Source organism: Pipistrellus kuhlii, unplaced genomic scaffold (genome assembly GCF_014108245.1).
Source record: "Pipistrellus kuhlii isolate mPipKuh1 unplaced genomic scaffold, mPipKuh1.p scaffold_m20_p_7, whole genome shotgun sequence".
NCBI classification, from domain to species: Eukaryota; Metazoa; Chordata; class Mammalia; order Chiroptera; family Vespertilionidae; genus Pipistrellus; species Pipistrellus kuhlii.
Window position 1 is genome coordinate 34,530,490 of NW_023425573.1, and position 14,614 is coordinate 34,545,103.

Genomic DNA, 14,614 nt, shown 5'->3' on the forward strand with positions numbered 1-14,614 from the left:
ATGGCCATCATGTTACCCAGTCAACCCAGTAACCGAAGTCAGCACCTTGTGACCAGCACATCAGGATGTATGAGAAAGCTGACACAGCAAGTGGAGACAAATGCCCTAGATACTTGCCAGGGGATAAGCATCAGCAGCGGATGGCGATGCAGACTCTGCATCCTTCTGAATTCCTGTCGCAAACCACATGCACTGACTTGCCTGCTGTCTTCTTAATAATTTTCTTCAAGAAATTAATATATTTTTAATAGTATAGAAAATTTAGATTTCCAAAGCTAGAAGGCCATGACTGAAGAAGCAGAAATCCTATTTTATCTACAGTAATAATTATCTTGCCCTCATGGAAAGATGGCAGAATTGCATTAATAATAGATCTCCACATAAAGCATTACTGAAATGAATGGAAGTAGAAAGTTTTAAAAATAGTTGCTGGAAGAAATTCCACACAGTGCACCTGGAAATCTCTGAAGAGGGGGAAAGGAAGTCATCACAGTCTAGACTTTTCCTGCACAGAAACATGAAACTCATTATGAACCAACAGCGATGGCTCCACATTGGACTGGTCTGTTGTTGGAAACCTTGCACTGGAAGAAATACCGTTCAGATCCATCAAGTGGTCCATTTAGGGGCCAAGAATACTTGTGTGATCTTGACTTTAAAGTGGTAAAAGGCATGTGGATAAACAGCTTTTTAAAGTGCATGGTTGCCTTTAAGAACTAGAACCAGATCTTAGTGGGGATGTGCTCCTCACCTGTACTGTCAACACTCACAGACATATCAGAAGATCACAGGAAATCCCAGCAAATATCTTCACACTTCTTTATAGCAATTATAAATGCATGACCAATAATGGGGACAAATATCAAGCCACTTCAAGAGCCAAGGCTCCAGAACATGTAGGGTTAATTTAAAAGGCAAGAGAACAATTCCAGGGGACTTAAAAATATCACTGAAGTCAAGTTAATTTGTAATTTTGTACAAGGCTATTAAAATGACCCAAAACAAAGATTTTCAATATGATAACCAATAACAAAACTTTGCTAACAACACTAGCAAAATGCCTTCCCTAATAATCCTATTTACATCTACTTAACATTTATGTATGTATATTTGAGGTAGAGTTGGTTAGTTTGGATCACCCTTATAAATCCAGAGCAGATATGTTTATGATTTACCCATATGCACTCATAAATATTTGCTGAATGAAAAATTGAATAAGTAGGTGTTGTAATATATTCAGTGACTAAGTTCCCACTTTCCCACAAACATGCTGAAATTATCATGAGATAAATACAGATAGTTTAAAGGACAAAGAGTGGTCTTATTGCCACAGAAAGGTATGTGCAGACATCTGCCTCAGAGCCTCAAAGATGGTTTTAAAAATTTGTTCCAAGTTTCCCATGTGACATATTCTTTATATTCATTAAATTTTAAAGCTTATACTTATGGAGTAAGGTATTATAATTTTATTATTAAAATAGCTGACACTTAAATCAGATTTACTATTTTCCAAATACTGTTTTGAGGCTACACACACACATACACACACACACAACACACACACACACACACACACACACACACACATGTTCATACACGTTAACTCACAAAATATAACCTTTAAAAATATATAGTTTTTACTATAGAAACAATGCACATTCATTGCAGAAATGTTGGTGGAATCAATTAACATGCGTAACAATAGTACATAAGAGTGTCTATTTCCTCAAGACCTCACAAACTGAGTATTATTATTACAAAATCAACTCTTAGTTAGGATTTGAAGTCAAGAAGTCTGGAACTTTAAAGTATACATATACACAGGGCTTTTCTTCAAGTTTGGGACAGTATTTTACTTACAGCCTAGAAGAGTTACAGTGAATACTGGACAGAGGAAGGGTAAAATTTTCTATTTATTCAAGTTGAAAGTAAAATAAAGCAGTTTTGTAGATTTATGGTCATTTGGGATGATGTTTATATAGTCCTAATGAAACACCTAAAAATGTATTCAGTAAGAGCAGACCAGGGTGAAGGGGGAGGAGGTGGTCAGCAGTGGTCAAATTATAGGTATATCCTGAAGGTAGAACCAACAGGATTCACTGAGGGTGTGGAAGTGGCATGTGAGAAGACGATAGGAGTCAATAGTGACTCCTGGCAAGGTTTTCAGCCTGACCAAATGAAAGAACAGAGTTCTGTTTACTGAGATGAGGAATTCTGGGAAGGAGTAGTTTTGAAAGGAAAATTAGGAGTTCACTTTGGAACATGCTAAATTTGAAATGCCTTTTTAACATCCAAGTGGAAATCACCCTTAGTCGCTTAAATATTACTATGGGTGACTTGATATACAAGATCATTGGTGGCAAATTCAAGTGTTTTCAGGGGCCAGGCAGGAAACACAAATAAGTACTGAAGTATAATAAGGAGAGGTAAGGGCTGCTGCTATAGACAATAATCCTATATAGTAAACCCTAATATGCAAATCAACTGAACAGCGAAACAACAGGTCGCTATGACACGCACTGACCATCAGAGGGTAGACGCTCAATGAAGGAGCTGCCCCCTGGTGGTCAGTACAGAAGCTGGACTCAGCCAGAAGCCGGGCTCAAAGCTGGTGAGTGCAGTTGTGGTGGCGGGAGTCTCTCCCGCCTCTGCTGCAGACAGGCAGTAAGGAGCGAGGGGTCCCAGACTGTGTGAGAAGGATTTCTGACTATTGACTGGCAGGTGGACATCCCCTGAGGGTTTTCAGATTGTGAGATGGCTCAGGCCGGGCTGAGGGACAACCCCATCCAGTGCACAAATGTCGTGCACTGGGCCTCTAGTATCATATGTAATCAATGATATTGTAATAACTATGTACAGAGACAGATGGTTACTAGACTTATTGGGGTGATCACTTGGTAAAGTATAGAAATGTTAAATCACTATGTAGTACACCTGAAACTAGTAGAATATTGCATGTCAACTATAATTAAAAATAAAATAATATATGGATATTTACAAAAAGAAAATAATGAGAGGTAGAGACAAGAGCTGATCGGAGAGTAAATGTCCCATCTAAGGAGGAACATTACCATTTCCGATGTTGCCATTTGGAACTTGACCTACTGTTCCTAGATCTTCCAATTTCTTGATAGAAAAAAGAATCTGAATTTTTTACATTCATGACTTGGGAAAATAGAATAAATTCCACAATGTGCTACATTCTGGAAGTACTCAGTTAAATAAAGTTCTAACACAGACTTTATTGGTGTCCTTAATTTATTAATATACATTACAAAGAGATATTGTGATTAGCATTTCTCTAACTTACTTTATAAATGAATCCTTTCTTCATGCAATAGCTCGAGGGATAAGCTTTCATTGGTGCATACATGGAAAATGCTTATTTATGCATAAGTCAAATGATTATTTGATCTTATCAACTTCTTTATTTCCTTTTTGAAAATTTTAGTATGAATATTTCTTGTAGCTTATGAGTCATAGTTGATCACACACACACACACACAGCTAATTTTGTTAGATGTTCTAACATCTAATGTCAGATCTGGCCAAAATATAAATGTAGCATTTATTAGTCTTCCAACTTGTTAAATACTGAATGGAGTCTTGACCTTCTCGTTGATGAAGAAACACTGAGTGAAATCACAAGAACGCTGAATAATGTTATTTCCCAACTTCTCTCCCTTTTTCACCTGGTGGGCTACAGAATTTAGAGACAGGAAGGACAGCCAGTTCCTACTACATACTTGGCAAACCTTTTTTTACTTATCTACGAGGAAGGAAGCTGGGAGAAGACAAATAAATCTGGAATGGAAGTTTTGTAATAAAAAAGATAAGACTAATATTGTTGCAGGTCTTTAAAAATATTCCCTAGGATATACTAAAACATTTGAAGTACAAGGCTCATCTCTGAAGAATTAGAGTGTGTAGTTTGTAAAAGAGCTCACAGTACAATACATTAATATGTGTGTGTGTGTGTACACATATTTATGTCACATATTATTAAAAAGTTCCATCAACGTTTAGAAGAGGGAAAGGGCAATGTAGGTTTGAGAGGCCAGTGAAAGTGTCCCATGAGTGGTCCCTGAAGCATAGGCAGGTATCAAGTTGAGAGTGGGATGGTAGGAATTCCATGCAGAGAAAGAGATATGGCACTTTTAGGAAGACTGTACAGGTTGGAAGGGAAATGGGACACTGAGGCTGGCTACTGAATACCAAGTAAAAAATATGGCCTTAATTGTGTAGGTAGCTAAGAGTCTTTGAAGGATTCTGAGCATGAATCTGCCATATTCAGGGAATTTGATCTTATGAGGCCACGGTGAGAAGGTGAGACAAGAGTACTCTGCAGGATCCTGGGTTGAGGTGATAAGAGTCTGGGCTAAGGAGTGAACAGTAAGAATAAAATAAATTATGGTCTTTGGAGAAAATAATCAATAGAACTTTTTAACCCTTTGAACGTTAGAGAAGCAAAATGGAAAGGAATGGCTTTGACCTAGGTCAATAACAGAACGATTATCCCAACAGCAAACTGGTTCACACTTATGGATTTAAGGTGGCAGTGGTACATTTAAGTAGAAATGCCCAATCGATTAATTAGTAATCTAGAGCTAGAACATGAAAGGAGAGACAGATAAAGTACACAAAGGCATTGCTGTATTCTCAGCTATGTGCTAGATCCTTTACCTTTATGTTCAATTTAGGAGAGAAATAGGGATGTACTTTGCAATTTGGCACCATCTTGCATAGATGTCAGTCAAATCAGGAGAATGGTAACATTCAGTGAAGACTAATTCATCACAATTTCTCTCTGACCCTTCGCTATGAAAACAGTCATCACAAAAAAAAACAAACCCAAATGCCTATAAAAACACTGTATCATATCACATCACAAGATCACTGAAAATCCTGATTTCCACAAGATAATTCTGCATTCTAGGAAGTAATTGAAATAGGAGGGGGGAAAAAACAGAACTGTAATTGTTCTGTCTTTCCTTCTTTCCCTTGAGAAAGATGAAAAGACACAAAACAGGAGGCAGGAAGGAACCAGAGGAGAAAGTATCTGGGAGAGTTCCCACTTGCTGAGGTAAACAGGAATGAAAGCAAACTCTTTCTCTATACAATAATAAACATCTGAGCACGGTCTCCTCATTTCCTAGAATTCATTATCCACTTATGAATAGATTATTTTATTCCCATCATAAATCTTTCCACTCACAGGCCAGCTGGGCGTCACACATTCCACCTTCACATTCCCTCTGACAGAACAGAGTCTCAGTTTTTCTTTGTTTTGCAAGCTAGTCCTGGAGCTCAGGTGCAACAGGCAGATCAACAAGGATGACGGATGTTTCTAAGGCGGCCATCAGTTTTCCATTTGCCACAATGCGCCAGGGTGAGCTAGGTCCATTCCTTCTTTCCTCTGGCTGCCAGAAAGGCCATGCTGCTGAAAATGTCTCTCCATTTAAATGCCCAAAGCAAGAGGAAAATGGAGAAGTCATAACAAGAAAGGACAGGAAGAGCAGGTGACAGGTAGACTAAAATGGATAAATTCAGAAAACATCTTCTCAGCACACAGTGGTTCTTTAATATAAATATGTTTTCATTCATGGTACTTTACTTCCCTTTCCTTTACAAATGCAATGCAATAAACATTATATCTGTGTGTACTCACAGACTTTCTTAATAGCATAACTGCTTCTAATAAACAGAATATAGATGTCCTCTTTGAATTCTATAACAAAGGACAGCAATGTCAAAATCCCCTAAGATCCATAGTAGAAATATCTGTTTAGAATCTGCAAAAGATATAAACATAAAGAATTCATGATTCTTATAGATTTTCCTGGAATCTCTTGCTGAAGTGCGAGAGGGAGAGCTGGGAGATTTGTAGACTGAATGTTCTGCAAGGAACAAGTCCAGAAGTGCATTCCCACCATCTAAAAGAATGAATTCAGCTTTAGCCAGTTTGGCTCAGTGGATAGAGGGTCAGCGTGCTGACTGAAGGGTCCCGGGTTCCATTCCAGTCAAGGGCATATGCTTGGGTTGTGGGCTTGATCCCCAGTAGGGGATCAATGCAGGAGGCAGTCGATCAATGATTCTCTTCCATCATTGATGTTTCTATCTCTCTCTCTCCCTCTCCCTCTTGGCAATCAATAAAAATATATTTAAAAAATAAAAGAATAAAATTACATTTGGGACTGGCTCAGGCCCAGATCTATATTATAGACAACTGAATAACTGATGTTTGTACTTCTAGAAACCAGCCAATATATGTGTTTTTTTTTAATTTAAATTCTTCATTGCTTAAAGTATTACATCTCTTTTTCCCCCCATTGACCTCTCCAGCTGCTTTCACCCCCAAGCACATGTCCTCACACACCTGTGTGTCCATTAGTTATGCTTATATGCATGCATACAAATCCTTTGTTTGATCTCTCTTTTTTTTTAATATATATATATTATTGATTTTTTATAGAGAGGAAGAGAGAGGGGTAGAGAGTTAGAAACATCAATGAGAGAGAATCATCGATCAGCTGCCTCTTGCACACACCCCCACTGGGGATGTGCCTGCAACCAAGGTACACGCCCTTGACTGGAATCGAACCTGGGAACTTTCAGTCTGCAGGCCGATGCTCTATCCACTGAGCCAAACCAGTTTTGGTTGATTGATCTCTTAACCACTCCCCATTCAACTCTCCCCTGCCTTCCCTCTGAGGTTGGATGGTCTGTTCAATGCTTCTTTGCTTCTGGATCTATTTTTGTTCATCAGTTTATATTGTTCATTATATTCCACAAATGAGTGAGATCATGTGATATTTATCTTTCTCTAACTGGCTTATTTAGCTTAGTATGATGCTCTCCAGATCCATCCATGCTTTTGCAACTGGTAAACGTCCTTTTTTTTTTTTTTTTTTTTTTTTAATAGCAGTGTAGAATTCCATGTGTATATGTACCACAGTTTTTTAATCCGCTAATCTGCTGATGGGCACTTAAGCTGTTTCCAAATCTTAGCTATTGTAAATTATGCAGCTGTGAATGTAGGGGTGCACATATCCTTTCTGATTGGTGTCAGGCAATATATTTTGAACACATAAAATAGGAGGGAAAAACCCTTGTAAAAATGTTTACTAATTGAATGTCCCCTTAAAGAAAAAGATTTTATAAAAAGTTAACAACACTGGATTGCTGTGAACTTCCATTTACACAACAAAAATCCTATCACAGATAAAATTATAATGGTAACTAGCAATACAGAGATAAGGACTGGACAAAACAGTCACCTGTTTTGACAATGAAGACAATTCATATGACTAATCCCCACCCTCTGACTGTGGAATAGCCACTGAGGTAGCAATGAATTAACTCTGCCAACAAAAATATTGTAGCTTACAGAGTTGGCTCAATGGGATAATTAAGCAACAATAAATCACTTTCTCTATTGACTTTAAACATTGTTTTCTGAGTTTTTACTGCCCTTAATCTCATGATACTACAATTTTATTTATAATCTAATTCTTGAATTTGTTACCAGATTCCATGAAACACCAAACAGAAGTCAGTGTTTTGCAACCGGTGCGAGTTATAGGAAGGAAACCCTTGCCTTTCTATCTCCACAGATGAAGAGAGGGAGAGCACAACATTCAAGGTCCAATGGCTGGCTCCTGCCTCCAGGTGAAGAGTGGGAAAATTCTCCAGGGCTATTAGCTACCTTTCTTGTGCTCTGTGTTCTAAAAAAGGGTCCTACATAACAACAACAACAACAACAACAAAAACCCACAAAAACAAAAAACAAAACAAAAACAAAACAAAACAACACAACACAAGAGCAGGATCCTCTATTCCAGACAGATCTACAGAAATTAGTGAGTTTTCCTGTAGAATAAAAATCTTCACAACAAAATTTCAGAATGATTAGCAACCCCATCATATCCTAATGATACCGTGCTTGCATAAAATAACAAAATGCACCCTATACTCCTCTCTTACCTGTCTACTCTCTCTTTGGGAGGACGTTGAAGTGGAGGCACTTCTGTGGGTTGGAGTGGATGTTTTATGAGCAGGGGAGACGCCCTTTTCGTCTGAACTCATTGCTGCAGTTGGAGTCTAGTTGTGTGCACTTAAGGTCATCCCAATTGTGTCTCAAATTCAGACAAAGAAGTAGATGAATTTTCAGCTTCAGTCCATTTCAAGAATCTGGGTGGACTAGAAAAGAGAAGGTAAATATTGAGAGTGTCCAAAACAACTGGAAGCAAAACAAACAAAATATAACTCATGTAAATTTATATTTAGGAAAAATACTAAAATGTTAGTGAGAGGAAGAATTCTGATACATTAGGAAATATTTCTTCCTCTTCATTTTTAAGGTGGAGACTAAAAGTGTTGATATGTAACAAAAGTCTGTCCAGAAGAAAAATGGAAAGAAATTATATGCTAAAGTCATACTTTTCTCTTGTAATCTTTGTTTTTATTTATTTATTTATTTATTTATTTAAATACATTTTTATTGATTTCAGACAGGAATGGGGAGGGAGAGAGAGAAACATCAATGGTGAGAGAGAATTATCTATTGGCCACCTCCTGCACATGGGAATCTGGGCATATGCCATGACTGGGAATCAAACCATGACTTCCTGATTCATAGATTGATGCTCAATCACTGGGCCATGACAGCCGGGCTGTAATCTCTTTGTTTTAAACATGTCAAAGTACATCAGTTTTTTTCCTCTGAAATTTAATATCCCCTGCTCAATGGATTATAATAAGAGCTCATTCCATGCTTGTCTCCAGTTAAGTTCAGTCATTTCATGCATATTATGATTAAATCCAACATAAGATAGTCTGTCACAAAAGGCAAAAGGGCTCCTGCTTTTTGTGTATCATGTGATCCAGCCATTCGAAGGTTTGAAGTAATACATATATCCACAGTTATTTTGTGTCTCAAGTCTACAGAATACCTATATGTGACTTTCTCAAAACAACAATCAACAGGATTGAAAGCATCCCCAGAACTGGAATAGTGCTAGGAGTTGCTTCACTTATCCACAGCCAAAGAGTACTTCATTTTTCATTTTCCGGTAGATTCATATAAGGAAAATCTGCATTGTAGCACCAGGGCTAAAAACAGTTCAATTGGCAACACAGGCTGCTAAAAGAAATCATTTTAAAGGTAATCATGGCAGTGTGAGATGTAACGCTTACACACCAATCTGTGACTCCAAACATTGACCACTAAAATGAACTTTATCCTCTTCTAAGAAGATGAAAGGCCAAGTTCTAGTCCCCATCTTAGTGCTTATATTCCTTGAAAGTACTTACCCAAGTTTGGGAGCTAACAGAAATGCAAAGACTGTAGAGCTCTTTCCTAGTTTTGAAGCTAATAGAAATGTAAAGAGCTTATTCTTGGCTCAAGATAAGTTTCATTTGGTATTGGCAAAAAGTAGTCATAAACTGACACTGAAGTAATCATCCAATCCTTTTTTTAATGAAAGCAGTCTAATAAGTGTGAATAAAATTTCTCAAGCCAAGCTCTGGTGCCAGCAAACAGAAAGCAAGAACACTGCTCAGATCCTTAATTTTAAGCACTTCACTTTCTGGTCCAAGATGTTTTACAAGTAGATGCTGACTCTTGAGCTGAAAGTATGGAGGTTCTGTGATGGGCTCAAGTGCCCCCAAGGGATGAGGTTGAGATGACCAAACTCATTAAATTGTTATCCATTTGGAAGTAAATTCAATCTAAGCTACATCAAGGGCCAACATTTTCTCTGTGGCACTGTTGAAATTTCTTAACCACATCCGACTTCACTTTCTGATTAAAAATAATGCTAACATCTTGGTTTTGGTTTTAACTAAAAATGACATTTTCAGGGTAACTTGTCTATGATGAAAGAGCAACATTTTGGTTGAATCATAATTATGAATAACTATAATAATATCAAGAATGAAGAAAAGGTGAAAGAATTTAATCCATTCCAAGAATTGTTTCTGAGGTGGTTGTTTTTTCTATTAATTTTTATTATAAAATTTTTTTTCAAGTACCTAAAAAAAAGGTTGAATGGGATCAAAATGCATTACAAAAGGAAGTATGAACTTCGTTATCAGGTTGCATCTACTTGTAAGAATGGCTGTGACATTAAAAAAAATACTTACTTCACCCTACCCGGTTTGGCTCAGTGGGCACAGCCTCGGCCTGTGGACTGAAGGGTTCCAGGTTCGATTTGGGTCAAGGGATATGCCTTGGTTGCAGGCACATCCCCAATAGGGGGTGTGCAGGAGGCAGCTGATCAATGTTTCTCTCTCATTGATGTTTCTAGCTCTCTATTCCTCTCCTTTCCTCTCTGTAAAACTTAATAAAATATATTTTAAAAATACTTATTTCATCTTTATCAAAAGACATTTTCAGGAATTGCCTAATCAACATTCTACACCAAAAACCAAACAAACAAAACAAACAAACAAAAAAACCCCAAACCCATAGATTTAAAGTAAACACCAACATAATTTTTATACTCAATGAGAAAAGTATTGTAGCTGGAAATAACATCAATAAGAAAGATGAATATCTAATTTTTCTGTCTTATCACTCCTTCTTATCAATGGGATTATTATAATGGTTTCTAGGGACTGTAACATTTGCATTTACACTGAGTGACATAAAATTCTGATTTAGGGTCCCGACCAGTGTGGCTCAGTTGGTCAGAACATTGTCCTATATATTGAAGGGTTGCGGGCTTAGGCACATACTTAGGTTGCAGTTTCAGTCCCAGGTCGGGGCACATATGGAAGGCAACACTGATGTTCTCTCTCACATTGATGTGAAGCACAGTCACCTCCATCTTGTGTAAAAACTGCTGTTTGAAATTCTAATCCTGCTATTTGGCTTCTGTAAATGCTTGATTGCTTAAATAATAAGGAAAAATAAGACTACTCCCATTCCAGAGAGGCCACTATGCCCCAGACAGTGTTGTCAGTGTTGGCGCCAGGCCAGGCCTTGAAATATGGTCTCACGGCTCCGTCCCAGCACACAGGACTTTTTTTCTCAGAAGGCCCTTAAGTCTCATTCCAAATTTGGAAGACAAAAAGCTGAAAAAATATATAAATAGGGAAGACTTCCACCATTTTGGGACCCAGAATTTGACAGAGATATTCCACTCTAAGCCCACTACTGCTAGCATAATAAAGACTCCAAGTTAATTTGGCTTATTGATTAAGGTGTCTCATGTCAGCTCGCTGATTTACAATATAACAGACATTTCTCTCTTTCTCCCTCTTTCTCTAAGAATCAGTAAGTATATCCTCAGAAGAGGATAAAAAAAAAAATTCAGATTTATGACCTAGGGACCTAACTAAAGCAAATGGTGGCAGAAAAGACTTTTAGAACTTGTTCTTCATAGGTATCATAACTTGTATGTGTTCAGAAACACATGTGGAACTGGGAACTAGTTAGCCTGAGCTAAGTTGTGATGTAGCAGCACAACTGCAAAATTTCAAGTCCTTACAAGAAAGGTTTATTTCTTCCTATTTACATGTCGTTTATAGGTCAGCTGCAGCCATGCTCAGTATCCTCTTCATCCAGGCTGAAGAAGCAACTCCCACATGAAGGAGGAAGGAGCCATGGCAGAACCTTGAGATAGTTCTGAATGCCTTTGCTTGAGATGACTCATGTTACTTTCACTCACATTTTATTGGTCCAACTCTTTCCTCCTGTTTTAGGATTTGCTGGCTCTTGGGCATTATGCATTGAATTGTTCTCAGAACTGAATCTTCAAAAAATTATTATTGGAAGATGTTAGGGAATACTTCTTATCCTGAACAATTAAACTACCACTTATACTGTTTCCCCAAGTAATCCTTCTTCTCTGGACATCTGCTCATTTTATTCTTACCAAAGCATAAGTGGCCTTACAAAAAATTACAGGGTAAAAAATCAGCACAGCAAAAATATCATTTGAGGTCAAAGTCCTAAGAAGAGAATACCAGCTTTTCCCAACTATCTCCATCATGTCAGAGAAAAAATACTAATAAAAATAACAGGCTCTTTCTCTATGTCAGTCCTGGATGCCAAATACTTTTCACCCACTCTCAGTAACTCTCCTTTTATTCAGTGTACAGGCAGGGAAAATAGGGCTTAGATGGCTTATTAAATCTATTTGACAGATTTTTTTCACTGCACTTTACCCTTGATTTACTAATAAATCAATGAATAAACTAAGCAATAAATCAAGTTTTTTAAGGCATGGTACATAACTTATGGCATACAACACTAACTTATAGAGGTTAATAATCTGGGATTCATGAACAGTTTTAGCACATTCTTTAAACCCCAGAAAATAAAAAGTGGTGGGTAATACATGCATTATATTTTCCTAGGGAAATATTCAATAGCTTTCATCACATTATCAAAAGGTATCCTTGTGACCTTATATTTCTAAAATGATTGTTACCAGCACAGGTTTAGAAATATCCATGGTTATAAAAGCTGTACAACATATTTAATATAAAAAGATCACATGATATTTGATTTTGATGGGAGCATGTGCCATGGATTCTTGACAAGACCATTTTGATACTACCACTTAGTAATTTTACCAGTGCTAATTTTCTAAGACTTGCCAGCCACTGTTTTATTCATCACTTTGTTTCTGACTCTTGCTAACATGTTTTCAAAGGAAGTTTTGGTAACGTCATAATTCATATTTTAATAGGAAAAATAATATTTGGAAATACAGTTCCCATGACTGCTAACAGGTACTGGTTGTCAGCAGAGAGCAGATCTTAAATAATTCAAAAATCATGTTGAGTAAACTCTTATTGGGGTAGCAGAGACTTAAATAACAGTACACGTCCTCAACAGCAATTTCCTATCTAAACAACAACTTCTGTACTGAGTTGAGTTATGCTAAAGAATTGGTCAAAGCAGGTGGAATAGCTTAGGCTAAAAATTTCCTGAAGTACCCTATTAGATTGCTGGTAGGAATGTAAAATGGTATTACTGCTATTGATAATGGTATGGAAATTTCTCAAGAAATTAAAAATAGAATTACCATATGATCCCGTAATTACAATCCTGGGTATTTACCCAAAGGAATTTAATGCAGCGATTTGAACAGATATCTGTATGCACATTGTTTATAATATCCAAAAGGTGAAAGCAACCCAGATAAATGGATAAACAAATGTGGGATATTCATGCAAAGGGATATTACTCAGCCTTAAAAAGTATAGAAGTTCTGACACATGGTACAACATGGATGAATCATGAAGACATTATGCTAGGTGAAATACTGTATGTTTCTACTTATCTGAGGTACCTAGAGTAGTCAAATTTACAGAGGCAGAATTAGAAGGGTGGTTGCCAGGGTCCATAAGGAGGAGGGCAAGGAGAATTAATGTTTAATTCATACAGAGTTTCAGTTTGGAAGATGAAAAAGTTTTGGAGATACAAGGTGGCTGTCAACGCACCCTGGTGGTCAGTATGCTCCCACAGGGGGAGTGCCACTCAGCCAAAAGCCTGGCTAATGGCTGTGGAGTGCAGAGGTGGTGGTGGGAGCCTCTCCCTAAGCCGGCAGTTGGACATCCCCCAAGGGCTCCTGGACTGTGAGAGGGTGCAGGCTGGGCTGAGAGACAACCCCCACTCCCCCAGTGCACGAATGTTGTGCACTGGGCCTCCAGTGAATGCATAAATAAGTGGAACTACAAATCAACGTTTCCCTCTCTCTTCCTTCCTTTCTCTATTAATGAATAAATGTTTTTAAAAATGATAAATTGTATGTATATTTTACTACAATAAGAAAGTTCCTGCATTATCAGCTGTGATGATTTTTATAACATGCAGGCATTAATATTATGCTACTTTGTGCTTAGGTTTCATCTTCTTTATGAAATCTTTCCTAGTCTACTAGACAGAATTGTCACTTTAATATGGATTACTTCTATACTTATGCATACATATATTATTGAACAGCATTATTCTATGCTTGTTTGTATTGATTCTGTATAATTTTTTTTTGTGGGGACTCTATCACTTTCATTACTGTAGTCTAATATCATGGGCCACAAAAACCACTCATATTGTTTACTGGGCTTATCGTTTTAGTTAAGGCTTGAGTTCTCCATCATATCCATCAAGAACAGAGGATAGTGCTCACAAGCTGCCTATAGGTAACCACCTTCATGTCAGTGCTTTGGTGTTACTATATTTTTCTCAAAAATAACCCAAAGTAATCCAAATGATTTGCAGACCGGAGTTCCCTATCTGTTCAGCAGCCAGCTGAAGAGAAAGACTGTACAAAGTTCAACATTCCCAAAAGAAAACCTCTTAGTTTACCTCAAATAAAGACACACACCCCCATCCCCAGGCTGCTAATGGTACTCTAGAGGCCTGGGCCATTATTAGGTTCTGTCCTCCTGGTGCCAAGTTGTACATTAGGATTAGGAATAGAGGCAGCAGGCGGCAACGTAATTCTTTCAAAACACCGCTAATGGGCTAGCCTGGTTGCACAGAATTACTGCACCTGCCACCTACCTAATTTACTGGCCATTATCTGCCTAATCACAGATATTTCATGGTCAAGAACCTTAAGCAGAATTTTTAAAAAATGCCATCCCTCCAGAATGGCAA

The 14,614-nt window shown here is 37.6% G+C and overlaps 1 protein-coding gene across 7 annotated transcripts in view; it reads right to left on the reverse strand.

Moving 5' to 3' along the window:
• Window positions 1-14,614, reverse strand: part of OSBPL6 (oxysterol binding protein like 6) — a 168,732-nt gene that overhangs the window by 68,513 nt on the left and 85,605 nt on the right. For 5 of the 7 annotated variants that reach the window (XM_036420728.2, XM_036420723.2, XM_036420722.2 and 2 more), the window contains exon 4: window positions 7,984-8,239. In XM_036420728.2, the coding sequence (XP_036276621.1) occupies window positions 7,984-8,085 (102 nt within the window). In that variant the 5' untranslated portion in view covers window positions 8,086-8,239. The remainder of the gene's footprint in view (window positions 1-7,983; window positions 8,240-14,614) is intronic. The other 2 variants (XM_045575225.1, XM_036420726.2) reach the window with 1 other exon arrangement.